This window comes from Phodopus roborovskii, unplaced genomic scaffold (genome assembly GCF_943737965.1).
Source record: "Phodopus roborovskii unplaced genomic scaffold, PHOROB, whole genome shotgun sequence".
NCBI classification, from domain to species: domain Eukaryota; kingdom Metazoa; phylum Chordata; class Mammalia; order Rodentia; family Cricetidae; genus Phodopus; species Phodopus roborovskii.
Genome location: NW_026126448.1, coordinates 20,447,988 through 20,474,410, shown reverse-complemented (window position 1 = coordinate 20,474,410; position 26,423 = coordinate 20,447,988). Strand labels below are relative to the sequence as shown.

Sequence of the window (26,423 nt, the reverse complement as noted above, 5' to 3'; positions counted from 1 at the left end):
ACCATCTCCCTGCTGCCCAGTTTCTGGTCATTCCCAGCTCCTGGTATGATCAACAAAGAACTCTAAATGTGGTTTGTAATAAAGTCAGACTGGTTTCCAAGCCACCAGGTAGCCCAGGATGGCCTTGAACTGCTAACCCTTCTGCCTCTACACCAGAATGCTGGGGTCATAGGTGAGCACTACCACATCTGGTTTAAGTTTAGGTTCCTGTATTCTCACATCTCCAGCTAGCATTTACGGTCCTTTGGTGGCCAAAGCCAGCCAATGAATTCATTCATGTTTCTGTTCTGCAAGGAGAGGACAATGAGTCAGAGAGGATGGCGCTTGCCATATATTTTCTGGAAATAAAGGAGGCTGGCTGAACTGAAACGCCTTCAATTCTACTAGATAATTTTTAAAGCAAACTGCCAATATCGTATTATTTTGCTCCAAGTACTTCTGTGTTTCTAAAAGTCGGGGACTCTTAACAGCATCTTGCAACATAGATGTGGTTTCCACAGAGACTTACAAGCCCTTCCTCCAGTGCTGACTGGTACATCTCTCCTCCAATCAAGTTCACGCCCTGCTGGACAAACGAGGAAAAGCAAGAGCAGCCAGCCGCCAGGGATAAATTGGAACACAGGTAACTGCCAGACGGGAAGTTCTGCTCAGACACGTGGCTGGTCACAAGTTGGTGGGAACCTGCTACGCGGACACACCTAGAGGGACTGCGGCCGCACGCGAATGATCCCGAGGATGACACTGCTCCCGTGGCTGATACTCCTGGCCCCCTGGGGAGTGGCAGGGGCTGAACTAGGTAGGGCTGCAGGAAAACCTGCTTAGTCTTTGTTTCCTACTAGGAACTGGGGGGTGGGGTCTGGGTTGCTGGGAATGGCTCACAGAACAAGGCCGAGAATGGTCAAGCAGCTTAGAGGTTAAAGTCGAGAGTTTAGAGTCATCAGGGCTACTTACTGTGTGGTGTTGCTCTCTTGGTAGAGAGAGTTCGGTGGCAGCCTAGTATCCATGAAACAGTGTTTCAAAAAGAAAAGAAAAAGGGGCCCCTTGAGCCAGAGGCAGGGGCAGGATGCTGACTTTGCCAGTTGGGCACTGACTTGGCTTAGGGTCTGGTACAGAGCCAGCCACGGAGAGGGAGCAGGTGGTTGGAAAAATTTGTGAACTCAGTCGGGACGCTTGTGGTGGAAGGATCAGGTGTAGTAGCTCTGTGGTACAGTGATTGTCTGAATGCGCAAGGCAGTGTGTTCCAGCCCTGGGATTCGAACAAAGCAACAAACGAAAACATTGGCTAAGGGCTGGGGAGATGGCTCAGCCGGCAAACGTGTTTGCCACCAAGACCCACATGATGGGAGCAGAGAACCTATTCCCAAAGGTTGTCTTTTGACTCCCACACAAGTGTAGTGGTGTGTTCCTGCCCAATGGATAAACGTAAATAAAAATAAAATATAAAAACAAAAACATTAGTGGAGAGCCGATCTCTGAACCCTGGGTGAATGCAGGAAGAAGGCAGAAAAGAAAATTCAGGTCTTCAAGGAATAACCATCCCCTCAGCTGGAATAAACAACAGCCAAGGAGAAACCCAGCGTGAGCAAGACAAATGCTTATGCCAGTAGTATTCCAGAGTGACCTTGAAGGCTTTTTTTTTTTTTTTTTTGAGACATGGTCTCACTGTGCATTCCTTGCTGGCCTGGAACTTGTTATGTAGATAAGCCTGGCTTTGTTCTCACAGAGATCCTCCGGCCTCTGTCTCATCTATCTACTTGTTTTTCGAGATAGGGTTTCTCTGTGTAACAATAGCCCTAGCTGTTCTGGAACTCGCTCTGTAGACCAGGCTGGCTTCAAACTCACAGAGATCCTCCAGCCTCTGTCTCCCGAGTGCTGGGATTAAAGGTGTCACCACCACACTAGCTAAAAATTTCTCATCTTGAGTTACAGCTCAGAGAAGGAGGCAGGCTTAGCAGGGAAGATCTGCAAACCACTGTTGAAGAAGCATCATTGTTTTATGTACATGGATGTTTTGTTTGCATGCATGCCAGTGTACCACATGTGTGCCTGGTGCCCCAGTGCAGGCCAGAAAAGGGCATCCGATGACCTGATACTAGAGTTAAAGACAGTTATGAGCTCCCTTGTTGGTGCTGGGATTTGAACCAGGGTCCTCTGTGAGAGTGCACTTAACCACACTCCTGTGTGTGGATTTTTTTTTTTTTTTGACGTAATACTTTCACAACAACTTAGCCTGTGAAGTGTTTTCCTTATCATTGTACACAGAAAAACAACTCCAAAGTTACACAGCTATTGAGTCCAGACATGAACCCAGGCTGTCCAGCTGTGTTCTGTTTACAATGGGAAGCTCTGCAGAAATAGTCCATTAAGGAAAACAGCAGGCAGACTTATTGGCTGCTGAGCATTTTCAGTGGCCTAGACTTGGTATTAGGCTCTTGGAAAACTCTCTTTAAAACTTATTTCAATAAAATAAAAGGATAAAAGTCTTTATTTAAAAAAATTATATATAATATATATTCCTACACACATGCATGCACACACGCACAGTGTGTGGAGGTCAGAGGACACTTGGAGGAGTCAGTTCTCTCCTTCTATCATGTGGGTCCTAGGGATCAAACTCAGTTGTTACCTTTCCTTCAGGGCCATCTTGCTGTAAAGATTATGCAATCTCAGGAAGCTCACTTTGTTGTCCAGGCTTGCCTTGAACTCCTGAGCTCAGGTGACCTTTCTGACCATCTCCTGCGTAGCTGGAGTCGCTGGCACACACCACCACATCTGGCCTCACTGCACTTGGGTAGTTCTAGTAGCTGTACTAGTAGCTGCTGTTACTACCACATTCATTTAATGAGAGGCCCTGGGAGGTGGGAAGGGGGGGGGCAGTGCCTGTCTGATCCCACAATGAGACAGACTCTGCTAAGTTGCTGTGAGATTAAGATGCCTGCCCTTCTATGCTTTTCCTGAAATGTAGATTGACTTTTTTTTTTTTTTTTTTTTTTTTTTTTTTAGACAGGGTTTCTCTGTAGCTTCGGAGCCTGTCCTGGAACTAACTAGTCAGGTAGACCAGGCTGGTCTTGAACTCACAGAGCTCTGCCTGCCTCTGCCTCCTTCCAGTGCTGGGATGGCTCAGTATTTTATGAGTATGTGTTCTTGCAGATGTGTGTCCCAGCATCCATGTGGGAGGCTCACACTGCCTATAACTCCAGCTCCAGGGGATCCCACACCTCTGGCCTCCACAGGCACCTGCACTCACAAGTGTACACACACTCTCACTTACACATAATTAAAAACAACAACAACAAATGTCTTTAAGAAGAAGAAAAAAGAGCCAGACTGTGGTGGCACACGCCTTTAGTCCCAACACTCGGGAGGCAGAGGTGGACATATCTTTGTGAACTTGAGGCCAGCTTGGTCTACAGAAGGAATTCCAAGACAGCCAAGGCTACACAGAAAAACCCTGTATCGAAAAACAAACAAAAAAGAGTCCTGTGACACCTGCAAGCACTTTCAGGGTCTTCTGATGTGCAAGGAAGTGCCAAGTCACCTATCAGTTAGCAGCCAGTCTCCGCTTTGCATGGAACTGTGGGTTCTACTATTCTTAGCCAAGAGCTGGGATGCTATCTGTCATGACACCAGCATGCAGCTCCTTTTCCTCCCGTGCAGCTGGTGCAACACTCCACTCATTCCCCTGCATCAGATGGCAAGTTCAGTCTTGACTTTGTCCTTCTAATCTCTCTCCTGGCCCTGCAGAGGACAGTCCCAAGGAGACAAGGTGTGCAGTCAGGACAAGCTGTGGCCATTCCTCCCTTCCTTCCATCTCCTCTCTGCAGTGAGAGGAAGCCTGTCAGATATTCTCAAAGACCAAATATGGAGTAGCTGACGCTTCCCACTTGCTGCATGCCGATGCTATGTTAGCTCATCTCACCACATGCCATCTTCACGTACCTATGAGCTGCTGGACAGAGACAGGCCAGAGTAAAGATGTCCTTGTCTATGCAGCAAGTGAGCAGTAAAGCTAGAATTTCTACTGAGGTTTGTGCCCTCAACTACTCACTAAACTTGGCACCCAAGTTTTCTCATAACCATAATAATTAATTCCAGGTGGTGGCGGCAGCTGCGCATACACCTTTAATCCCAACACTTGAGAGGCAGAGGAAGGCAGATCTTGGTGAGTTTGAGGGCAGCCTAGTCTATAGAGTTAGTTCTAGGACAGCCAGGGTGACACAGAGAAGCCCTGTCTCGGTACTCAGCCACCCCCACCCCCAAAAAGAACCCTTATTCCAACCACTTTGTGGTGACACACCCCTGCTATATTGGCTACTTGGAAAGCTGAATGGGGGGGGGTACCTGCACTCAGTGCATTTGAGGTCATTCTGGGAACCATAACAGTTTTCTCAAGGCAGCCGGGGAGAGGGCTGGGGAATGGCTTAGCAATAGAGCACTTGCCTAGCATGCACCAGGCCCTGAGTTTGATTCACAGCAACACCCATTCACACCACACCCTACTCACAAATGCCAGGGAGGATGAGTGCAGTTTCATTTTTACTAGAAACTGACAATTGGCCTAGCCTTGCCCCCAGCCAGGACTTTTCTGGAGTGAAGAAATACCCACTGCGGCTGACATCAGAGAGACCAAGTGGCTGGTGCTTGTGGTTAATTGAGAAAGCTCCTCCTTGAGGCAGGGCAATAGTGTCCTCCTGGGTCTTCCAAGGACACCAGACAGAAGTTCATCTTGTTGCATTAGGCTGGCGAGCTTTGCCTAAAACATGGCCACATGCATGAGCTAGCAGGTGCTTGGGTACATGGGAAGCCCACTAGCTTGTCCACTTATGGTTAGAATGGGATGCTTAATTCCTTTACTCTGGCTTAGGGTTTTGTTTCTGGAGGAATAATTTCAAATATATTAGGGGCTGAAATCTGTGTGGAAAGATTAAATCCCTTCTTTCGGTATAAACGAAGACTCCATTCGGGTAAGACCATCAAAATGCAGGCACATACTGTCCATCTAAACATCTATCTAGAACAGGTACCTGGTTCTCCAAATGGCAACCACATCTCCTTAGAGTCTGAGCCACAGGCCCCTGCCATTGGCCACAGTCTCAGGCCTGTTGACCTCTGATCCTTTGCTTCCTTATCAGGAGAGTGGAGAGGGTAATCCAAACTTTCCAGGCTGTGGGAAGGGCAGCTTAGTCAGTCATTTATACCTTAATGTAAGCAAGTTTCAGGTCCTTTCCCCAGATAAGGTATAGGTCAAGAGAGGTAGGCAAGTTCTCAAGAGCACCTGGGAGGGAAAGTGTAGGAACCAGAGTCTGGACCTGTTTTGGTGCCACATTCGTGTCCTGGTCCCACCCCAGGCGGAGCATCCTGTGGGGAAGGATGTTAACTGTTGATTCTGAGTTTGAGGAAATGGAGTAGGAAGTATCAATAGGAGGTGAGGTAATCCCCAGGTTTCTCTGGCATTTCAGCCCGAAACACAAGATTGAGGGCAGAGGCTGGACCTACTTTCAATATGCTGTCCTTGAGAGCTGGGTGTGGCAGTGTGACTCTGCAGTCCTAGTGTTTGAGAGGCTGACACAGGACAATCCTGGGTTCAAAACCAGTCCTGTCCTCAAAAAAGAGAAACTGGGCTGGGAGGGGGGTGGCGATTGCCTTTAGTCCCAGCACTCAGGAGGCAGCTACAGGCGGATCTCTGTGAGTTCGAGGCCAGCCTGGTCTACAGAACTAGTTCCAGGACAGGCTCCAAAGCTACAGAGAAATGCTGTCTTGGAAGAGAGATAGAGACAGACAGACCATGGCAATGCCATGCTCCACCTCACCTGCTTCTTGTCTGTCCTTTCTCTGTATTACACGTTTCAGTTTGGAGAAAAATTCAGGCAACTGCTTCAACAAACACACTACCCACAGCGTGTGCCGATGCCCCAAATCCACACCATGATGTGCACACCCATGCGAGGAGCTGCAGCCTGAGACATCCTTCCTCTGCTCTGATCCTCTTTCATTTCCACACTGACTCCCAGGGTTTGCAAGCTCTCCCAGCTCATTTGTGTGTAAGCCTCCTCCCCCAGGCCAGATTTTCTGCTTATATCTCAGGGTTTGCCAGGGCCTGGATCTAGTGATAGGCCCTGCTGAGCGACTAGGCTTGCCCAAGGCCACACAGCTCTGAGGTGGATCCAGAGCCTGCATGTTTAACCTGTGCTTTTGCTTGCATACGCACACCTGCTCAGCGCCTTGAGGGTCACACGGCCCCATCCCTCCTGCAGCTGCTGTGGGTACTGGGATAGGCAATGATAAGAACCTCACCAAAAGATCACAGGCTGGGTGCAGAGCGAGCCCGTTCTCTACTCTGGGCAGAGTGGGGCTCTGAAACTCTTTCTTGAAACTTGGTGTTCAGAGGAGCCTGATTTTTTACCTCCAGGCTTCTTCCTCATCCAGCCTGGGGAAGAGCCAAGCATCGAGGGAGGTTCTCTTTTTCCACAGGAAGGTTCTGGCACATCTCTGACCTGCATCTGGATCCCAACTACACTGTATCCAAGGACCCCCTCCAGGTGTGCCCGTCAGCTGGCTCCCAGCCTGTGCTAAATGCTGGACCCTGGGGTGACTACCTCTGTGACTCTCCTTGGGCCCTTGTCAACTCTTCCATCTACGCCATGAAGGAGATTGAGCCGAAGCCAGACTTCATTTTTTGGACGGGGTAAGAGCAGTCATATGTCACGTGTGAGCCCTTTACCTCCTCTGTCCCTTTTAACCCTCATCTCAGCAGAACATCCAGGATTGTTGCGTGTTCGGTCCTCGGGCAGACACCAGGGGCTGAGATGGCAGAGTCAGGGACTGGTCTTCAGAGGGCTCTCAGCCTTGCAGAGGATACAGCCAGGAGAGAGGGCCGCCTGCACAGGGTACCAGACCCCACATGGCAGGACAGAAACGGACCCAGCAAACTGGTGAGGGTGGCTCCAGATGCTACCTCTGCCAGGCTCAGTGCACACTTATAGGAAGTGGGACGAAGTCCATAATGTTCTTGACTGTCCCTCCCTATGATGTAGGGGTGACCACCCCAGGGGCCCTGTGCAGGGGGAGAGGAAAGGCTATGCCCTTAAGGAATACGGCAGTATCTCAGGAGGGCCCAGGAATCAATAGACTCCTACCAGGAGTCACGCTGCGGGGAAAGGGCTCTGATAGTTCTGAGGAGTGGCTCTTAAAAACTGTAACAGTTGGGGCTGGAGAGATGGCTCAGTGGTTAAGAGCACTGGCTGCCCTTCCAGAGGACCTACACAGCAGCCCACAACTTTCTGTATAACTCCAGTTCCAGGGAATTTGATATCCTCATACCAATGCACATAAAATAAAATTAAAGAAATTATTAAAAAACTTTAACACTGAAATAGTCCCTCTGGGAGGGGCACTGGGAAATCCATAGCCCTTCCCATGGTGCAGCATTTTTCTAGAAACCTCCAGGGGCTTGCAGAGCTGAATGATATAGAATGGAATAATTTCTAGGGTTCTTTCTTCATAGCTCTTTAGTTATAAAACACATTTCTGAGACAGCTGCAGTTTCTTGGAAGAGAACTGTAGAAATGAGTTTTTTTTTTTTTTTAGACAGGGTTTCTCTCTATTGCTTTGGAGCCTATCCTGGAACTTGCTCGTAGACCAGGCTGGCCTCTAACTCACGGAGATCCACCTGCCTCTGCCTCCTGAGTGCTGGGGTTAAAGGCGTACGCCACCAATGCTCTGCAGGATGGTTTTATTTTTATTTAGTGTGTGTGACTATGAATAGGTATTATTATCTATTCTACACGTGAGCTAATGGGGGCTCAGACAGACTAACAACCAGCCCAGGACTTCACGGCAGGTGTTTAAATGGCAGAGCCTGGGTTTTTAATTCTGTCTGATTGCACTCCAGCTTGTCTTTCCTTGGTCATGTGGACATGCGGGGGTGGGGGTGTATAGCTACAGCTCTCTTCTCTCCGCTGTTCCCTTCAGTTTCTTGTGCCTGTCTGTCTGGTGCCCACTGTCTGTCTGGTGTTTTACAGAGATGACACACCGCACATCCCCAACGAGAGGCTAGGGGAGGCAGCTGTGTTGGCAATTGTGGAACGCCTGACTAACCTCATCAGGGAGGTCTTTCCAGGTAGGACTCGGTGTCTGACTGGCAGTGTTCCATGACCCCCCTCTCCCCCGCATCGTGTCTGGCACGGGCCACAGCAGCAGTAGGAGTACATACAGACCTTCATTGACAACAGTGGCTGCTCCCCAGCTTCAGGCGCCGGACAGCAACCATTTCTCACCTTTGTGGGAACACGGGTGACCACCAAAGTCATTGCCAGCCATTCCTCCATCTTACACTCTTCTCTATCTAATGCTAGACTCACACCTGCCAGTCAGTTACATACAGGCATCCCTGGGCAAGCTCAGTCAGGCTCACACATGGCCTTTGTATCCTGCCCTGACGCTGGCATCTGCTGTCTGCAGACCATCTAGCTGTCAGACTTCTGGGAGATGCTGCTTGCCAGCCACAGTACTCTTATCAGTGCTTCTTAAGCCTTTCAAGCCAGGCAGAGTGGTCAGAGAGTGGGAGTGAGTGAGCAACCCCGAGGGGCATGACAGAGAAAAGAGGGTCTGTGTGTTCCACCTATTGGCCCTTGAAGATGGTTTTAAATGGGCCATACAAAACAGGTCCTGAGGGCTGAGTCAGGTCCACAGGCTGCCAGCTGGGAACCTGAGAAAGCTTCCCGCCAGTGTCTACCTCATCTCCTTCCTCTCCTTTCAAAGGTCATATTCATGGCCCTCCAGGATCCACATCCAGAATCGTGATAAAATAGACAACAACTGTGCCGATCAAGCGCTAATTACTACTCTAAGAGTTTGGCAGGTTTTAGCACATTCACTGTCATGACAACCACAGATAGGAGCTGCTGCCAGCTTAACTTTCCTAATGAGGAATGTGAGTCTTGGCATCAAGTCAACTGGTCAAGGTCATTTGGCAAGTGTGGGGCTCTATGCCCCCATCTGGGTCCTGCTCTTGTTCCCATAGTCTCCTCCCTTGACAGAAAACATTTGCTGAGACACCTGGCTGTGTCCACCTTCTCTAATCCAGCCCTGTATGTTCTATAAAGGTAGACTCCGTACATCTTTTGGCAGAGGTTGCTTCTTAGGGTCCAAATGGGCTATTCGCCCAACCTCCAGCTAAAGGTATTATTACCCCCAATGCAGTTAGGGACTGATGCCTCAGACGTCACTTTCTAGTGAGGGATTCAGACGCATACCTAGCCCTGAGCCTCTTTCCTCTGGTCCACGTAGGACTTCTGGAGTAAAAGTGAAATAATGGATAGGAAAGCAGTTTATTGGGGCTGGGTGGATGGCTAGGTGGTGAAACACTTGTCACCATGCATGAAAACCTGAATCTGTTCAGATCCCCACACAGACATTAAAGCTGGGGTCAACAGCACACATCTATAAACCCAGCATTGGGGAGACAGAGACAGACAGATCCTGGGGGCTTGCTGGCTAGCCACTCTAGCCAAAATGACAAGTAAGAAAGTTCAAAAATAAGGTAGCAACTGGGAAGACATTAAACTGTCAACCTCAGGCCTCCATCCACACCCACATGTGGGTGAGTGCAATATATATATATATATATATATATATACATACATACATATATATATATATATATATATATATATCTCACATACACAAATCAAAAACAAAACCAGAAAAAAAAAAAAAAAAAACACTTTACTGACCATGACTTAACATGTGTAAAAATTATAGATTCTGTAGTCTGTGTCACATTTATTACAATTGCTATTGTTGAAGATGCCACTCACTGGCTGAAAAGAGAATCATTTTATATATGGCCATGATTTAAAAAAAAAAGTGCTGCCCGATAAAGAACGATAAGGTGCTTCCTCACAGCCATGGTAAACAGACACGCCTTATTTTGAGAGATGTTAAAATGAGACTGGAAGATACAAGAGAGAATTAGAATACCATCCAAGCAGAACCCGGAGCTGCATCACAGAGAGTTCAGAGGGTTCACCCGGGAAGAGTAAGGGGCCAGCTGTGTGGCTCAGTGGTAGAGTACCTGCCTGCCTGCCTTCCTGGCATGCACAGGGTTGGATCCTCCGCCTGCACAAAGGGATGGAAGGGGTGAGGTGGAGAGGGCATGGCTGGCCTGGGGAGTTTGCTTCTATAGTTTGACTGCGTTTCTCTTTCCTACCTTCACTTTGCACATTGGGCTTGACTCTCTAGTGTGGAAGAGAGGCCAAGAACAGGTGTACAAAGCAAGACCAGGAAAACAGCAACAAGACAGTCCCCAAATTTTACTTCCCCATAAGCTTGGGGATGTCACCCAGCATCTGTTTCCCTCCTGGGAAAAGGGGGAAATTGTGATGCCTGTCCCAGGGGTTGTTTGAGGATGACATAAGATAGTCTAGCCATTCATACAGCCAGTCAACGGGTGTTTACTGAGGAAAGTGTGAACATTCGATGATTACACCTTTAGGTGTGGAACCTGGACCACCGTAGCTGTGAATAGCATAAACGATTTTTTCCTTTCAAATTAGCACTTGCCGGGGATTTACATTTTCTCTCAGATGGGTCTGCCTTCTTCTGAGGTACGGGGAATGAACCTATGGCCTCTTGCTTTCTAGGCGAGGCAGGTGCTCTAGCCCATTTTGAAACCAGGCCTCATTAAGTTCAACAGGTTGGCTTTGAACTCATCTGCAGTCCTCTCCTTTTACTCTCCTGAGTAGCTGAAACTATAAGATTCTGTCACCTGGCTCAGCTTAAATGGGGTCTTCTTTGAGACAGGGCCTCACTATATAACTCTGGTTGTCCTGGAACTCACTATGTAGACCAGACTGGCCTTGAACTCAACAGAGATCCTCCTGCCTCTGCCTCCCGAGTGATGGTGTACATCACCATGCCTGGCTTTTCCCAAGAATTTTTGTTGTTGTTGTTCATTGTAGAATATTTATTAAGCACCTACTGCATGCCAGGCGTAGAGACTAAGTAAAAGCAGAAATGAGCTTGAGGTACTGGAGCAGGTCTGTAATCCTAGCACTCAAGTGGAGGCGGGAGGATCCAGAGTTACAAGGTCAGCCTGGGCTTCACAGTGCCTGGGGAAAAACAAAACAAGCAAACCCCACAATTAACACAAAAGAAGCGAGCATGAGGCTGTCCTTAAGGAGGCAGTCTGCTGGGCTCCCCTACACACCTAATCTCATTCACAGGCCACCCTTCCTCCTAGCCTTTGTTATCCCTCACACACAGCTAATTATTTGCTATCCTCTGCACCGCAAGGCTTCTGGGCCTGAGAGCCTGGTGCCCAGCTCCACGCTGGTGTGCTGTAGAATATTGGTTGACTTATGTGAATGAGGTGAGCCAGGTCTCCTCTCAGAAGCAAGATGATGTGAAATTGACAATAACACGAGTGGGGGCTCCATAAGGAATTGCTTCTCCTCGTCGCCTCCCAGGGGCCTCTTTTCTGGTCGAGTACAGGGGTAGGAAATGGGACCAGGCAACTCACAACTCTTCCATCCCAGTCCTCGGTGGAGCTCAGCCAGATGCTATCTAATGCGGTTTTCTGCCTATCTCTGTTTTCCCCTTATCTGTGTTATCTCTGTTCCCCTTTGGCTTTGATGGCCAGTGGCTGCTGAGGGCTGGCTGGCTGCTCTTGCGTGTTTCCTTAATATGTCTTCTTTTTCTCTCAGATACTAAAGTCTATGCCGCTCTGGGAAATCATGACTTTCACCCTAAAAACCAGTTCCCAGCGGAGAGCAACAGCATCTACGATCAGGTGGCGGAACTGTGGAGACCCTGGCTTAGCAACGAATCCTTCGCTCTCTTCAAAGAAGGTATCCATGGTGCTGATTACCATATGGACACAAACTGTTGGTCTGATTGTTTCATTTCCACAAGCCCTGAAGCAGGCACAGATTTTTATCCCCAGTTTTCAGAGGGAGACGCTGAGACAGAGGTCACACAGCTTGCTAAAGGAGTTGAGAACAGGATCTGGGACAGATTCCAAGGCCTATGTACTTAACTTAGGGCATCACTGATAATCGTAAAGCAGTGAATGCAACAGGATCTGGGACAGATTCCAAGGCCTATGTACTTAACTTAGGGCATCACTGATAATCGTAAAGCAGTGAATGCCAGGCACTATCCTCAGCACCCTTCTGGAGCCCGCTAGCTACCCTACTACAGCTCTGGAAGTTTAGCTCAAGCTAACTTGAACCTGGGTATCTACAGCCTGTGGGCCGGCAGGGCTGTTCTTTCCCCCACAATAGTATGTTTAGCAGTGTCTCTGGTCACTGTCTCCTAGATGCCATCTCCATTGTGACCACCAAATGTGTCTCTGAGCATTGACATATGTTCCTTGGGGGCCACATCTCAGTTGCAAATGTCTGGTGTAGACACACGGCCAGCCCAAATTTCTCTGACCTTGCTTTCTTCTCTTGTGCTGGAACTCCTCATTGTTCAAACCATAGCCCACTGATTGATCTAAATAGGTCAGCTCCTGGGACAAACAGCTGAGTGGAAGATGGTCAGCAATGGATCTAGATGGAGACTACACATCATTGTTAGTCCATTATCCAGATGAGGAGTACTGAGAGTAGAGAGGGACCGTGTGACTTTCCCAAGACACAGCTAATGAGTGATAGAGCCAGAACTAAAACTCAGCTCCAGAACCTTTGCTCCTACCCCTAGATGCCTCTCCTATGGGAGGGGAGGGCCCAAGGGAAAGAAGTCAGAAAGTGAGGTGCAGGGTGGCAGAGGCACCCACCTCAGGCTATCTCTGTGACATCCTAGGTGCCTTCTATTCCGAGAAGTTGCCAGGTAACAGCAGTGCAGGGCGAGTTGTGGTCCTCAATACCAATCTGTACTACAGCAGCAATGAGCAGACAGCCAGCATGGCCGACCCCGGCCAGCAATTCCAGTGGCTAGGAGATGTGCTGAGCAATGCATCTCGGGATGGGGAGATGGTAAGTGCTCCTACTTCTTTCTGTGCCCCTGGGTTACTCCCTGAAATAAGTCTTCCACCAGGCACAGGCTTACACACTCACGGGGGATGCTCATATCCCAGAGGGTCCGGTATCAGCCTGGCCCAGAGGAGGTTTCTTCTAGCCACAGCAGCCCTGTGAGTTGAGGACCTGAATCCCACTGCATGTGAAGACACTCAGGGCCTCAAGGAGCTGTAAAGGTCTCATCACACAGTAAGCAATGGAGCCAAGCCTAGAACCCTAGTCTCCTTGCTCCAACTTCAGACATCTTTCCATCACTGCCATACCCACAGCAGTAGTGCACACTGTGTACCCAAGGAGGCACCCAGATGTTGGGTGTGTCCATCTCGTCTGCTGACCCAGCAGCTACTCCAGGACCAGCACAGTGACTCATGTGTGGGTCGATGTATCACCCATCACATCCCAGGAGGACTTCGTGGCTGCTGTTGATGAGAGCTTATTATGCTAATAGCTGGCACATGGCTTTGTGCTTTAGACTTGACCCGTTATTAAATTTCGTAGCAACTCCATGTCTCAGTCAGGGTTTCTATTTGTGCTATGCAACACCATGACAAAAAAAAAAGGGGGGGGGAAGGAAAGGGTTTATTTTGGGTTATACTTCCATATTGTAGTCCATCATGGAAGGGAGCCGGGACAGGAACTCACACAGGACAGGATCCTGCAGGCAGGAGCTGATGAAGAGGCCATGGAGGGGCGCTGCTCACTGGCTTGCTTCCCTTGGCTTGCTCAGCTTGCTTTCTTACAGAACCCAGGGCCACCAGCTCCAGGGATGGCTCTACTCACCATGGGCTGGGCCCTCCCCATTGAGCACTAATTGGGAAAATGCCTCCCAGCTGAATCTCATGGAGGCATTTCTTCAGCTGAGGCTCCTTCCTCTCTGATGACTCTAGCTGTGTTGACACACAACAAGCCAGTACGCTCCCCCCAGGTGAATGCTCTTCCAGATGAGAAACTTGAAGCTCAGGGAGATGACATTCGGCTGGTGGCCAAGCTGTGCTTTGACGCCAGAGCTCAGTCACTATTCTTTATCCTTTTAAGACACGTTCCCACTCTGTAGCCCAGGCTTGGCCTTGAACTCCCAGAGATCCACCTGCCTCTTCCTCTCAAGGACTGGGACTGAAGGTGTGTGCCACCACCCCTGACTCCTAATTCTGTTTTCATTCTACATTTTTGAAATGGTGGCCAAGGGGAACATAAAACACAGATGCACATGAACATGGAGTGTTCTCACGGAGCCGTGGAGGATCAGCCCAGCTCTGGGAAGGATCAGGAAGGGTTTGTCTAAGTTACGCTCAGAGGGAGGAGATGCACATGAGCCGGACCGCCTGCCCTTGAGCACCTGGGCAGGGTTTGGGAGGTGGAAACCAGATGGAGAGAGCATCTCCAATCCTGGTACCTTTCTTGCAGGTGTACATTATTGGCCACGTGCCCCCAGGGTTCTTTGAGAAGACACAGGACAAGGCCTGGTTCCGAGAGAGATTCAATGAGGAGTACCTGAAGGTGGTCCAGAAGCACCACCGTGTCATAGCCGGGCAGTTCTTTGGGCACCACCATACTGACAGCTTCCGAATGTTCTATGACAGTGAAGGTACTGCGTCCTGAGGGAACTGGCCACCGACAACTTTCCTCTCCCCGTGGTGTCCCTTTCAGCCTGTTGTCTTTTCCCCTAAAGGTGCCCCCATAAGCGTCATGTTCCTCACACCGGGGGTCACCCCATGGAAGACCACATTCCCTGGAGTGGTCAACGGAGCCAACAATCCAGGCATCCGTGTTTTCGAGTATGATCGCGTCACACTGAACCCGCAGGTTAGGAGCGTGGGTCTGCTGGGGCCTGGGGTGGGAACCTAACCGCATCACCACCTTCTCTGGTCCTCAGCTAACCCACTTGCTACTCAGCGCTGAGCCTTGAAGGGAATGCTGGTTAGAATCTGCCACCTACCACCTGGTCAGGTCAATTCTTCCCCACATCTTTCTTTGTTCTGGGTCACTGCCACTTGCTGCCACACCCAGAAGGGATTAATCTTCCTAAAATACTAACTGCATATTGCCTGTCTGCTGCTTACAAGCCTTAAGATAAAATTGCCTCTCCTTAAGCTATATGGAAGACTCCCAACAGTCTGAGCTCAAGCCCATTGCCCCTTCCCAAACACCAACCAGGACCCAGCTCCTAACATTGTGAGCACTTTTTCGACAAAGAAAGACTACTTCATTCATTCATTCATTCATTTATTCATTCATTCATTCATCAAAATGTACTAAGAACCTCCACATGCCAAGTCTTGTTCAAAGCTCAGGAGATGCAGACACAAACAACAGAGTAACTGCTCTCCTTTGCCAAAATTCCTACAGGAGGACAACAGTAAACAAATGAATAAAATTAAACATGAGAGGCAGAAAAGGGAGGGTGGTAGCTGGACCAGCTGACACAGCACTGTAATCCCAGGCACTTGGGAGACTGAGGCACAGGACTAAAATTTAAAGCCAGTCTGGACTACATAGTGAGTTCAAGACCAGACAATAACATAGCAAGAAGACCCTGTGTCTCTAAAGGGGGATGGGGGCGTGGCTATAGCTCAGCAGCAAAGTGCTAGCTTAACATGGAGGAAGACGCTGAAGAAGGGTGGGAGGAAGGTAAAGGGGCTGAAGATTTTGGAGTGTGTGGGCTGTGTTACATAGATGGGACAAGGGAAATGTCGCTCTCGAGTAAGGAGGAATTTGAGTTCTGTGTAAACTGAGCGAGCCATAGGTTTGTAAAGAAGGTAGAGGGAACAGCAAGGCAAATGCCCTGGGGTGGGAAGGGGCTTGGAGGTTTAGGGAAAGAGCAGGGGGAGGGGTGACCCCGGAGAGCAAAAAAGGAAAAGTGGATCAGATCAAGGTCATGTCGAGAACTCTGGACTTGGAGAGCTGGGGACAGAAGTGTGAGCTGTTCTGATTCACAGTTTCACAAAATCACCACGTCTACTGTGATCAAGGCACAGGCACAGTAAGGAAGTAAACACCAGCAGCTGCCAGAGGGTGGTGACCCAGCCCTGGGTGCTGGGAAGTATCTGATCCTACAGGCATTTCAGAGGCCAAGGAGCCAGGGTTTGCTGACATGCTTGATGCAATCTTTCTTCTTCTTATAATGGCTATTTATTTATGTGTATGTGTTTTGCCATATGTGGGTGCTGGGAACTGAACCCCTGTCCTTTGGAAGAGCAGCATGTGAGCTGAGCCATCTCTCCTGCCTTGATACAACATTTCTGCCTTAGTCTCCTCTTGAGTGCTGCAATTACAGCTGTGAGCCTCCATACCCTGCTCAGTTTATATGTGTGTGCGCGCGCATGTGAGCGCAAGGATACAAACTCAGTTCTTCATAGTTGTGCAGAAAGTGCCCTTGGGAGCTGGACGGATGGCTCAGTGCTTTTGAGGAATACTCAGGTTTGACTCCCAGGACCCACATCAGGCAGCTCACACCTGCCTACAGCTCCAGTTCCAGAGATTCTGATCCCTTCCTCTGGCCTCTATGGGTTCCTGCATGCATGTGCATATACTCTCACAAAATTAAAAGTAAAATAAAATTTTCAAAAAGTACTCTTAACCACTAAGCCATCTCCCCTGCTCAGGTCTGAGGACTGAAAAATGTGTGTGTGTGTGTGTGTGTGTGTGTGTGTGTCTGTGTCTGTGTGTGTGTGTGTGACTTGCCAAAGTTGGTTCTTGCTTTCCTCCATGTGGCTTCTGGGGACTCATCTTGCTGGCCCCAGGCCTGAGGACTTTTAAGAGCATGTCTTGTTGTCTGCATGGACACTTCATTGCTTCCTCTGTACAGTGGCAGTCACAGCAGAGAGAGGGTGCAATAATGCCACACACACTCACCGAAGCTCCTTTCTGTGATAATCAGTGTGTTCTGGTTCCGAAGGCACCACCAAGTCCTACAGTCTTGTTTGAATTTGAAGGCCACATCAGCTGCAGTTCTTAAACTCTGCCAGCCACATTACCCCAACCCCTCCATCTCCCCTACCCCGTCCCCCCCCCCCCACACACACATCTGGCTGCTGCCATGGTTTCAGAGTGTTTAATTCCATCCTGGTGGGGAAGGCATGTGGCTACTAGTGTCAGGGACTCCTCATTGTCATTGAGCAGGAAGCAGAGATGGATCCAGAGCCAGCTTCAAAGGCCTCCTTCTGCCAGCTAGACTCCACTTCCTAAAAATTCTACAGCCATCCAAAGTATTGCTACCAGTGGGGGACAAGCATTCAGAATGCACCCATGGGGTACACTTCTGATTCAAGTCATAACAACCTCTTTAGGCCTGTGTTTTTATCAGGAGAATGGGGTTATAGGTGCAGTTGCCTCATCAGACCCAAGCACAGGCTCTCTGCCAGGCATACCTGCCTGAGTGCTCAGTAACAAACCAGCTGTTATGATAGCTCTGGAGAGCCTGGGGACAGGCTGGGTTGTGGGTAGGACTAAACAACTATTCATTCCTGGCATACCCTGTGTCTCTAATCCAGGACATGGTGACCTACTTCTTGAACTTGAGTCAGGCGAATGCACAAGAGACCCCACACTGGGAGCTGGAGTACCGCCTGACAGAGGCCTACCAGGTGCAGGATGCAGGCACCAGCTCCATGCACACGGCACTGACCCGAATCGCCAGTGACCAGCGCATGCTGCAACGTTATTATATCTATAACTCAGTCAGCTATGACCATTCAACCTGTGGGGACATCTGCCGCACTGAGCATGTGTGTGCCATGCAGCAGGTGGCATTCAACACTTATGCTACCTGCCTGCATGGCCTTGGCTCTAGGCTGATGCCAGGTTTCCTGCTCATACTGACTCTGCTGCCAACCCTGCCCATATTGGTGATGCTATGACTGTCAACACTGCCAACCTTCCCTCTTCCTGGGTTCAGCCTTCTCCCGGTAAAACTGGGCAGTGTCAGCTCATGGAGAGATGAACATCACCATCAGTCTACCCTGTCTTTTGATTCATCGGAGAGGTTCCGAAGAAGAACATTTCTTCCAAGTTTCACGTTTTCTCCACAAAACATGCTCGTGGTACATGTGTTTGTGCATTATTCCCCTTAATACATATATATCAAACTACCATGCACTTGATTGCCGCAGTAAAATGAGCCACCAGGAAGATGGGCCCTGCAGATCTGCTCAAGGCCTGAACTGGGCACACACGTAGTCTGCTAAACCCTAGATACTTTTTAAAAAGTTTTCTGGTTTGGTTTCGCAACCGTGCAACCTTGAGGGATCACAGCTGTGGCCCGGCCTCTAGCCCCAAACTCAAAATCTAAAGCAGCAGCAGCTGGGCTCTGGACAGGGTAGCCTGGGGCCCGGGTCTGAGCGGTGGGATCGGCTGAGGGGCGGGGTCGCACCCTCGCTCCTCCCACGGCAGGGCGAGAGGGGGAAGTTCCGCCCAGCAGCCCCGCCTCTCCGAAGACTGTCCCGCCCCCTTCCTGCCCGACGACCCGGCTGGCCGGCAGGCCCGCGGCTGCTAGGCCGGCTGGACGGCCATGCCTTTGTCGCTACAAAACCCTCTGTTCTTGGACCTGGTCGTGGGCGTGGTGGGCACCCTGGCTTTCCTGTTGGACGTGGCCGTTGACCTGTGGGCCGTCGTCCAGTACGTGCTCGGTGGCCGTTACCTGTGGGCCGCGCTGGTGCTGACGCTGCTGTGCGTCGCCTCGGTGCTGCTGCAGCTCTTCAGCTGGTTCTGGCTGGCCTCCGACCCCGCCGAGCTGCACGGGTCGCTGCCCTCGCGTCGTTCGCTGGCGCTGCTGCATTTGCTGCAGCTCGGCTTTGTGTACAGGTGAGTGCCCGCCGGGCCCGTCGAGGAAAAAGATACGCGGGTTGACAACCTTCAGAGCCAAGTCCAGTGAGAAAGTCCCTGGTATAATATGGGCCCAAGGACTGTTTTATTATTATTTTTTATTATTTTAATTTAGTTTTTTTTTTCTTTTGAGACAGGGTTTCTCTGCATAGCCCTGGTTGCCCTGAAACTCGCTCTGTAGATCAGACTGGTTTCGAACTCAGACCCGCCTGCCTCTTAAAGGCGTGCATCACCTTGTCTGGCGTACTTTTTATTTTTATCATGAATAGGAACTTGGGTGAGTCATTAACTCCTCTGGTGTCAGTTTACTCTGTTCTAGCGTGGATGGCAATAGTTGCTACTGATGTTCTGAGCAGATTAAAGGCACATGTCCGTAAGTTGTCCTGACACAGCTTCAAGTTTTCCAGGACAGTGCCCCCTTCCCTTTGTTTCTGTCCTCTGTGAGCATTTGCTTCCCCATCGGGGAATGAAAAAGGCAGAGATGGGTCCTGCCTGACTCATCTGTGTCCCTGGAGCCGGCCAGGGCTGGACACAGACTGGTTCTTGTAAAAATGTGTGTGGGTTGTGTGCTTTTTCTGAACTGGATAGGACCCATGTTCAGCTCAGAGTGACAGAAGTGAGGACAGTTAGAAAGTCCCTGGTGACTTTTTTTTTTTTTTTTTTTTTTTGTGTGTGTGTGTGTGTGTGTGTGTGTGTGAATAAGCCCTTGGGTGAGATGGGAGAAAGTAAAATCAAGGGGTCAGGGTCTTGTGATGAAGGCAGGGCTTCTTGGTGGGTGTGGGTTGGGATGGGGTGGCTGGATGTTCAAAATCTGTTGTGGAATTCTCATCTTGGTAAAGCTGGATACAGCTTCCAGCACTGGGGAGGGGCTTTGAATGTTTGCATTTTGCCTGAGGGATTGTACAAACTTGAGTGCAACCCAGGTGAGTGTGAAGGACAGTTATTACAGACAGGCCAGAGAAGGTGGCAGATCCCCTGGAGCGGGAGTTACAGGTGAGCCACCTCGTGTGCTGGGAACTGAATGCTGGTCCTCTGCAAGAGCAGTGAATGCAGTTAACTTTTAAGCCATCTCCCAGGCCCCTTACTTGCTCCTTAATTCCATTTTCCATCTCTAAAAGAGGGCTTTGTGAGTTGTGATAAACTTGGCACCATGCCTGACCAGCAAGAGTAGAAGTTGTATGCCACCCACTTTATAGATGAGGAAACAGGTTCTGTGAGGTTAGGTGGCTTGCCTAAGGTTCCATAGCATTTAAGTGACAAGCTAGGACTGAAGCCTACCTCCATGTACACAGTAGTAGACCTGGAGGAATTTACAGAGCACTGACCTGGCCCCCTGGGCATCTGTGTGTTCTGCCTAGGTGCCTGCAGGGGCTAAAGCAGGGGCTGTCCTTGTTGAAGCAGGAGCTACCATCTGAGAGTGACCTAGCCTATGCAGATTTCCTCTCCCTGGATATCAGCATGCTGCGGCTCTTTGAGAGTTTCTTGGAGGCGACACCACAGCTCACACTGGTGCTGGCTATCGTGTTGAAGAGTGGCCATGCTGAATACTACCAGTGTGAGTGCTGGACCAGTGACTATCCCTTTGGTTCCCTTCCAGTGTCAACAGTGTTCTCAAAATCGTAGGTAGGGTGACTGAGCATTGGGTAGTGGGCCTGGATTCAAAGCTAAAGCCATTTTCAAGCTGCATGAAGTTAGAAAAGTGACTCAAACTATCAGTTTTTTTCATCTGAACAGTGGGCATAATAATGAACCTATTTGGTGAAGTGTTGAGGTTAGATGTGGGGGATGCATACAAAGCCCAGGGCCTGGTACATACTATATGGGTGTGTGTGTGTGTGTGTGTGTGTGTGTGTGTGTGTGTGCGCGTTTGCAACTGTATGTGTGTATATGCAGAAGCCAGAGGTCAGTGTCAGGTGTATATTTCTCAATTGCTCTCCCATCTTTTATTTTTGAGACAGGTTCTCACTCTGTAAACCAGGATGGACTGGTACTTACTGTGTAGACCACAGTGGCCTCAAACTCACAGATTTCCCTTGCTTCTGCCTCCCCAGCAATGTGCTTTTTATTATTTTGATGTTAATAAAATAAAATATAGAAATTACCTGACACATAATAGGTTTGTTAGGTAATGGGCGTTTTATTGAGCACTGCTTCCACCTGCATGGCTTAGGGATTGACTAAAGAAACAACAGGCACACACAGAAGCTGGGACCCTGGATCCTGAAGCAGCAGCGTAGCACATTTGAAGTTTCTGTACATACTGGTTTTAGCTAAAGGCCAGCTGTTTCTTAATGGTATTACCAGGGATAATACCATTCCTATGGTCTGAGGCACTGGGGTCTTTGACATGGCCATTCATGGTCAATAACACACATCCACTCAGGACCTCTCCTGCTCCCCACAGGGAACCTTCAGACACTCAAGTTTTTTCTTTGTCACTGTGGTAGAGACACAGTGGTGAACAAGATACACAGAGCCTCCACCCAGCCTGTAAAATAAATAGTTACACTCTGTGTACTGAGTTACCAAAAGAGACAGGTGGCAGACACTCATAAGACTCCATAAACCTGCAGAGAAGTCTGTACAGTGAGGAGTCTTGGGAGGGACTTCCTCAAGACCAAGTGCCCAGCCTGGGACTCTCCCTCACACTGGATTGAGCCTAGGGCTCCCCTTTCTGTTCCCCACCCCTTCGACCTCAAATAGCTTTGTAGCAGCTCCCCAAGGAACCCTCCTTGCTGTCACACTAGGACCTGGGAGAACCCCTCACTAACAAGAAGAGAGATGCATCTGCTAGATATATAGATAGATGGCATTTTCTTGATCATAGCCATGTGGATAGGGTCTACACTGTTGGTTGAGCAAGAGGAGACAGGTTTTTCTCAGCTTTTGATTGAGGAAACTAATGTGTGCCGCATATTGGGCCATCTGGGGACCCCAGGTGAGCCAAGTCAGTTTTCTGCCCTCCAGGAGCTCAAAAATAGAAAACAGGGTGGTGGTGGCACACACCTTTAATGCCAGCACTCAGGAAGCAGAGGCAGGCGGATCTCTGATTTCAAGGCCAGCCTGGTCTACAGAGTGAGTTCCAGGACAGCTACGGCTACACAGATAAACCCTGTCTGGAAAAAAAAAAAAAAAAAACAAAACTGGTAATTGCTGTGTTGATGGGGTGGGTGGGTTGTTACAGGAACCTGTGGCTGCAGAGTGGGGTCTAGAAGGGAAACCCCAGAAGTTACTGAAGCTGGGTTTTGCAGGGAGGTAAGAGGTAGGTAAGAGGCGGAGCTAGTTGCAGATTTGATACCAGGTCCCAGGTGGTCCTGAGCACACAGCAGGCTCTCAGTACACTTCTGTTGAGTGAATGAGTTAGAAGAGGTGAGGGAAGACACATAGGGTTGTACAGTATGCCCATGCCACTCCATCTTTCTTGAGTCTAGACAGTTCAGAAGTGGGGTAGAACCCCTATCATAAAGTGGATCTTGGAAAATCAGGATAATGGGCCAGGCTTACATGGAGGAGAGTGAGGAGGAGTGGGGAGGCAGGCCATTACTCCCAGTCCTGAGGACAGCTGCAGGAAGTCTGCTGCTACTCCATGAGAACGTCTGCCTACTTTTTGACATGGAGAAAGGGGGGCTAGGACTACTAATTCCATTCCCAGACCTTGGAAATGGAAAGGTTATAGACCTAGAAGAAGCTTATAGCCAAGGTCCAGGAGTGCCAAATTCACACACCCTCCCATCCTTATGAGTGCTACCAGGGTAGCATTTGAAAGCAGAGCACTCTCTCTGGTTGGAACTTAACTGGATGTTCTCCCTCTCCAACTGTCTCTTGAACAACTTGGGGCTTGTAGGACCTACTTCTGGGTTTCTGGTAGCGTTCCTGTGAGCCCCGGGGTTTGCTAGGCATGCTGCCCTCAAGGTTGACTTGTTTCTTCTTGTTCTTGGTAGGGTTTGGCATCAGCACATCCTTCCTGGGCGTCTCGTGGGCACTACTGGACTACCACCGGGCCTTGCGTACTTGTCTTCCCTCTAAGCCTCGCCTAGGCTGGAGCTCCTCTGCCATCTACTTCCTGTGGAACCTGCTGCTGTTGTGTCCCCGAATCTTTGCTGTTTCCCTCTTCTCAGCTCTCTTCCCCCACTATGTAGCCGTGCATTTCCTCAGCCTGTGGTTGGTACTGTTGTTCTGGGTCTGGCTTCAAGGCACAAAATTTATGCCAAACCCCAAGACTGAGTGGCTGTACCGGGTGACAGTGGCATTCATCCTTTATTTCTCCTGGTTCAATGTGGCTGGGGGCCGCACCCGAGGCCGGGCCATCATCCACTTGATCTTCATCATCAGTGACAGTACTCTATTGGTCAGCATGTGGGTGGCACATAGCATCTTGCTACCCAGTGGGATCTTCTTGCCATTGTGGTTGACTATAGGAGGAGCCTGCTTCCTCCTGGGACTGGCTTTGCGTCTCATCTACTACCTCTGGCTGCACCCTCACTGCCACTGGGAGCCCGACCGCATTGATGGGGTCCTAAGTCTTCTTCCTAGGAAACAGCCTAAGAGGCTTTATAACAGGCGTGCCACTCAGTTAGCACAGAACTTCTTCCCCAAGTACAAAACGAAGGCCTCTCTGCCAGAGGTTTCAGAGGTGGAAGGAGTCCTCTGAGGCAGGGTGTGACTCAGCCAGTGAGGACAATGTAGAGAGCTGGGCCTTGGAAGAGTCAAAGGCCAGTCATATACAAGCCATTTTCTCTTCCTTTCCAACCAATAGAGCTGCTGTCATCAAAGCCGCACGTTGCCATTCTTACCTCTCAGGTAACTGGGGAAAATGTTCTGTCTCCTGGGTTCCTTGGCCTGCTCTAGAAGGCCCTGGGATGCTAGGAGATGTTCTCGAGAAGTCTTCCCTACCCCACCCATCCACTTCAGTTAACAAATGCTGAGAGTACTTTATGTTCTGGGAGCATCGCCCTAACTGTTGAACTGGCCACCACCTGAGCTTCTTTCCCTACCCACTTGAACAAATCTGATCTCAAAGACCAAAGGCCAGTGATGACCCTGCCAGTCCCGTGTCCGTGTCCCCCCCCCCCCCCCGGTGTCGTGATGCAGCAGTCTCTACTCTGGCACTTAGGCCACCTTTAAACCAAGTGCCTTATGGACCTGTGGTCTAGGCCATGCACTATCCATTGAGTATTTTTCATTGTAGCTAGCATATGTATCTCCTACTTCAGTCTGTGAAAGGACGAGAACATGTGCACATGTGTTCAACAGTATTATTAAAACCACATGAAATTCTCCAAACCAGTATGTACCAGTAAGTACACGCTATCACCCTTTCTATTACAGACAGGTGGCAGGGACCTGGAACCCCTTAAAACTGGTACAGACCCCTGGAATACAGATGTGGGCTGAGTTAGGTATGACTTTGTAAAGAATATCTAAATTGTGCCAGTATAATAAAATCTCAGGAGTCAGAAGTTGAGATAAAGACCTGAAAAACCCAAGGACAACAGAGAGCCTGATGGGAGATGTCATTCTGTAAATATTTTTCTCTTATTGGTTAATGAATAAAGCACTGTTGGCCAATAGGGAAGCAAGATAGGTGGGACTAGGAGATGAGGAGGGAGGAAGGAGTAGGGAGATTCAAGATGGAGCACGGGGAGAAGAACGCTTGCCCCTCTCTCCCATAAGATAAGACCACATGGAAGTACTTAGATTCATAGAAATGGGTTAATAGTTAAGACAGAGCCAGCCGATAAGAGGCCAACAGAATTATATCTAAAATAGCGTCTCTGTGTTATTTGGGGCTGGCTCGGCAGTGGCTCCAGGCTGCTGGAAAAACCTACTCATAACAAGAGCCCATGGCTGACCCTCTCTCTACACTTTTTCTTAATTACCTCCCCAGAAACCCTGTCCCTCTTCCTGTCCTCTCTAGCAGACCTCTTCAGTCCTTCAAGAACTGTATAGCTAATCCCAGTTAGCCAATCGCCAACTCTGTCCTTTGATTCAAGGTAGCTTTACTGGCATAGTGGAATGGCTATATCTACAATTCTCTCAAGTTTCCCTTTTAAGTTGGTAGAGCATGGGAGTCTTAATCCCATAACCATAAGTTTGAGCTCCAAGTTTGGCAGTAAATACAGCTAGCCTTTCTCTTTCCCACCAGCTAGCTCCAAAAAGCAACACAGAGACTTAATTATAAAATTTTGGGCTTGTCCCACTAGCTTATATAATTTAAATTAACCCATTTATATTAATCTGTTTGCCTCATGGCTTTTTAAATTTCATTCTGTATGTCTGACTCCCTGTGTGTCTTGGTGTCTCAGGCGCCCAGATTCATCTCCTATTTCCTCTCTGCCAGAAGTCCCTCCTATACTTCCTGACTAGCTATTGGCCATTCAGCTCTTTATTAAACCAATCACAGCAATATATCTTCATACAGTGTACAAATATCTGACGGCATGACTTAAATTTGCTTTATAAGATGCAGTAGCTGATGAGCCAGAGTGGGTTGCCCATCTGGCAGGCAGCAGAACTCAAAATCTGGGCAGACTAGTGCATTCTCCTGAGCCTGAAGAGTAGCATTTTTAGAACTAGGAGGTGAGTTTGAGGGGCTGGGTGGAAGGTAAGTACTGAGAGCCCTCCGTGGGTAAGAGGAAGTGGTTCCTGGGATGTGGATGCCATTGACGTTTTTTGGGGAGAGGGTTCTGCTCTGGGAAGTCTGTAGTCTGGTGAACAGGGAACAGGGAAAATGCCAGAGGCAGAGGAAAAGCTCCTTGTTCCCAGTGCTGGGAACCCACAATAGCTCTACCAGTCACTCGTTGGCATGGGGGTAAAATAAAGTGTGACCAAAATATGTATCATCGAATAGTGTCAAGCGCTGTAAAACAGAGAGATGTAAGGGTGTGTCGTGGGCAAGTTACAGTTTTAAGAACTGTTAGTGAAAACGTCTCTGAGAAACTAAGGCACTTAAGGTGTAGGAAGAACTACTTTAGCAGTGACTGCATCCTGAAGCCCCTGAGAAGCAAGCAGAGCCTGGAGTCATGCTACAGTATGCTGGTGGAGAGGGGTCTGCAAGTGCAATTCCTGTGGGACAATCCCACCGGGAGAGGACTGTGGAGTGCTGTTGGCTCACAGCTAAGAAGGCTGTAGAGATGCAGGTGGCGGCCAGGGAGAGGTTCTGGGAAAAGGCAGTGCTTCTCATACTGAAATGGTACATGCTGCGTATTATGGACAGAAAGGACCTAGTGATTTTCAGACCTTAATTTCATAGACCAGTAAAAGGGGCCAAAGTGGTTGCTGATATTAAGAGAACATGAAAAATAACCACCATCTCATGAAAGACTGGATGTGAGTACATCAGAAGGGACCGTTCTATAAATGGATGCCTCTAGGGGTACACACCTGAAACCACTGTTATCCCCATTTATACAAAGGGTGAGGTCTAAAGAGGGCTGGATTGGTGTGGTGCACCTACATTCTAGGAAAGGACATCAGGAGTTCTAACTCCTCAGTGACAGAAGCCCCTGTGAACTACATGAAACCCTGTGTAAATGGAAGTTTCTGTTCCACCTGGTCCTGCAGTAGTTTAGTTCCAAGTAA

General features: G+C 49.2%; 2 protein-coding genes across 2 annotated transcripts; both read left to right on the top strand.

Moving 5' to 3' along the window:
• The first annotated feature begins 600 nt into the window (after nucleotides 1–600).
• Smpdl3b (sphingomyelin phosphodiesterase acid like 3B) lies at nucleotides 601–18,081 on the top strand. Its single transcript, XM_051189004.1, has 8 exons — nucleotides 601–796; nucleotides 6,472–6,685; nucleotides 8,022–8,119; nucleotides 11,706–11,849; nucleotides 12,808–12,980; nucleotides 14,427–14,607; nucleotides 14,692–14,825; nucleotides 17,513–18,081. The coding sequence occupies exons 1-8, from the start codon at nucleotides 724–726 to the stop codon at nucleotides 17,876–17,878; spliced, it is 1,383 nt and encodes a 460-aa protein (XP_051044961.1). The 5' UTR covers nucleotides 601–723; the 3' UTR covers nucleotides 17,879–18,081.
• Nucleotides 18,082–18,491: 410 nt separating this feature from the next.
• Xkr8 (XK related 8) lies at nucleotides 18,492–23,897 on the top strand. The gene is made up of 3 exons (XM_051189003.1): nucleotides 18,492–18,821; nucleotides 20,201–20,397; nucleotides 22,784–23,897. Exons 1-3 carry the CDS (start codon nucleotides 18,529–18,531, stop codon nucleotides 23,491–23,493), a joined length of 1,200 nt encoding a protein of 399 aa, XP_051044960.1. The 5' UTR covers nucleotides 18,492–18,528; the 3' UTR covers nucleotides 23,494–23,897.
• Nucleotides 23,898–26,423: the final 2,526 nt, after the last annotated feature.